Source organism: Armigeres subalbatus, unplaced genomic scaffold (assembly GCF_024139115.2).
Source record: "Armigeres subalbatus isolate Guangzhou_Male unplaced genomic scaffold, GZ_Asu_2 Contig466, whole genome shotgun sequence".
In the NCBI taxonomy this organism is placed as follows: domain Eukaryota; kingdom Metazoa; phylum Arthropoda; class Insecta; order Diptera; family Culicidae; genus Armigeres; species Armigeres subalbatus.
The window spans coordinates 61,476-62,968 of NW_026943223.1; the positions used below are offsets into that span (position 1 = coordinate 61,476).

At 37.7% G+C, this 1,493-nt stretch overlaps 1 protein-coding gene across 1 annotated transcript; it reads left to right on the plus strand.

Annotated features, from left to right (window-relative positions):
• Window positions 1–645: 645 nt before the first annotated feature.
• On the plus strand, window positions 646–1,487 carry LOC134204233 (uncharacterized). Its single transcript, XM_062679060.1, has 3 exons — window positions 646–832; window positions 892–1,121; window positions 1,305–1,487. Exons 1-3 carry the CDS (start codon window positions 817–819, stop codon window positions 1,371–1,373), a joined length of 315 nt encoding a protein of 104 aa, XP_062535044.1. The 5' UTR covers window positions 646–816; the 3' UTR covers window positions 1,374–1,487.
• The last annotated feature ends 6 nt before the right edge of the window (window positions 1,488–1,493 follow it).

Below are 1,493 nucleotides of genomic sequence, written 5' to 3' on the forward strand. Positions count from 1 at the left end.
AAGTGTATGTTTGTATTATTGAGATTTTAAGTTTCCCTTCAACACCACAATTGTGCCTGGATTGTCTGTCGTTACCCTAAGGGGCAAGCCAAAATTAACGCGACGAGCGATACGACGCGACGCGACTCACGTTCCACGTAAAAGAATAACAATCATTATCAACAGGCTGTCAAACTGCACTGTCGCATCGCACGTCGCGTTTACTCTGGCTTGCCCCTAATGCAATGTCCGTTGCTGGTGTAAAATATATTTCTCGCTTAACTTTTCAAAAGGACCTAAGTAACATTTTTTTCATGAATTAATTTGAATAGCGCAATCAACAAAACAACATGAAAGCTCACAGCAAAAAATAATGTAAAACCCTTCGACGTAATTTGGACGATGTAGTTAAAAAGCTATGTAAATGCGAAAAACAGATACAAACTTACATTATTTTTATGTGATATTACATCGCCTATAAATTACACATGAACAAAATCCAAAATTTAGCATTGCGTTACATTCGTGTAATATAGACATAAAGTAAGCGACAATATTACACAGAAACATGGGCAACCAGCTGGTTCTGATTTGCGTATGTATCATTACACAAATTTGATGTAATATTGCACTCGATGATAATACAATATTAAATCTGGCTGCACTTCCCAACCTCAGTTCGAAACTTCGACAAACCTGAAATCATACGAGGTGCCATCTTGAAAATATGTTTAATTTGCTGTGGGTTCGCGGAGAAAGTTTTTAGCTTTTCATTCAAATAAATAACCGAAATAATCAATCCCGTTCGAGCGCAGCTTAATATTTAGTGGCAAAAACATGAGGGGTAATGAATGTAAGTATTTTTTTTCTCCTGTATTGATTGAACAATGAAAAATTGGTATTTTGTTTCAGGCTTATTTATTTCAACTACAGCCGGAGTGGCCAGTCAACACAAAAGTCCCCATTTCATCGATACCTTCCATAGCTGCACGTCGTCAACTACGCAGTCTGAAAATCATCTTCCCATCCGATCGATCCACCTTGTTGCGTACCTCGATTATTACATCTGTCAAATCACAGACAGGCTTGTGCAGTTCCGAATTGCGGAACAACTGATAGAATCCACTGGCATCGGTAAGAAAGTAAGTACCTAAAGACAGTCAATCTTTCTGAAATAATATCCAAATTGATAGGGAGTGTACTCTGATCATACTGAATAATGCGAACTTAACGATTCTGTGCTCAAAAGTCCAGAATTTAGTTGTTATTTCCGCTACTTACCTATAAATTATGACTCTACTGATTATTATTTTCCTATATTTCAGCCTATCCCCGCTTGTTCAACTATACGAGAAAGAGCCAACATGATCAACTTGAATACCGGAAATTCCTAGTAATTTGCAACGACATATACGACAAGTGGCTTTGCCGGTTCCGATTTCCGATGGTATGAGGATGAAGTTAATGTTTTTCTTCCATGGGAACTGAACGTTTTTGTCGCATCAAGGAGTAAT

Excerpts from the sequence above, each read along its gene's own strand:
- LOC134204233 (XM_062679060.1), top strand. Across the intron at positions 1,122-1,304 it reads CCACTGGCATCGGTAAGAAA|CCTATCCCCGCTTGTTCAAC; the intron begins GTAAGTACCTAA and ends CCTATATTTCAG.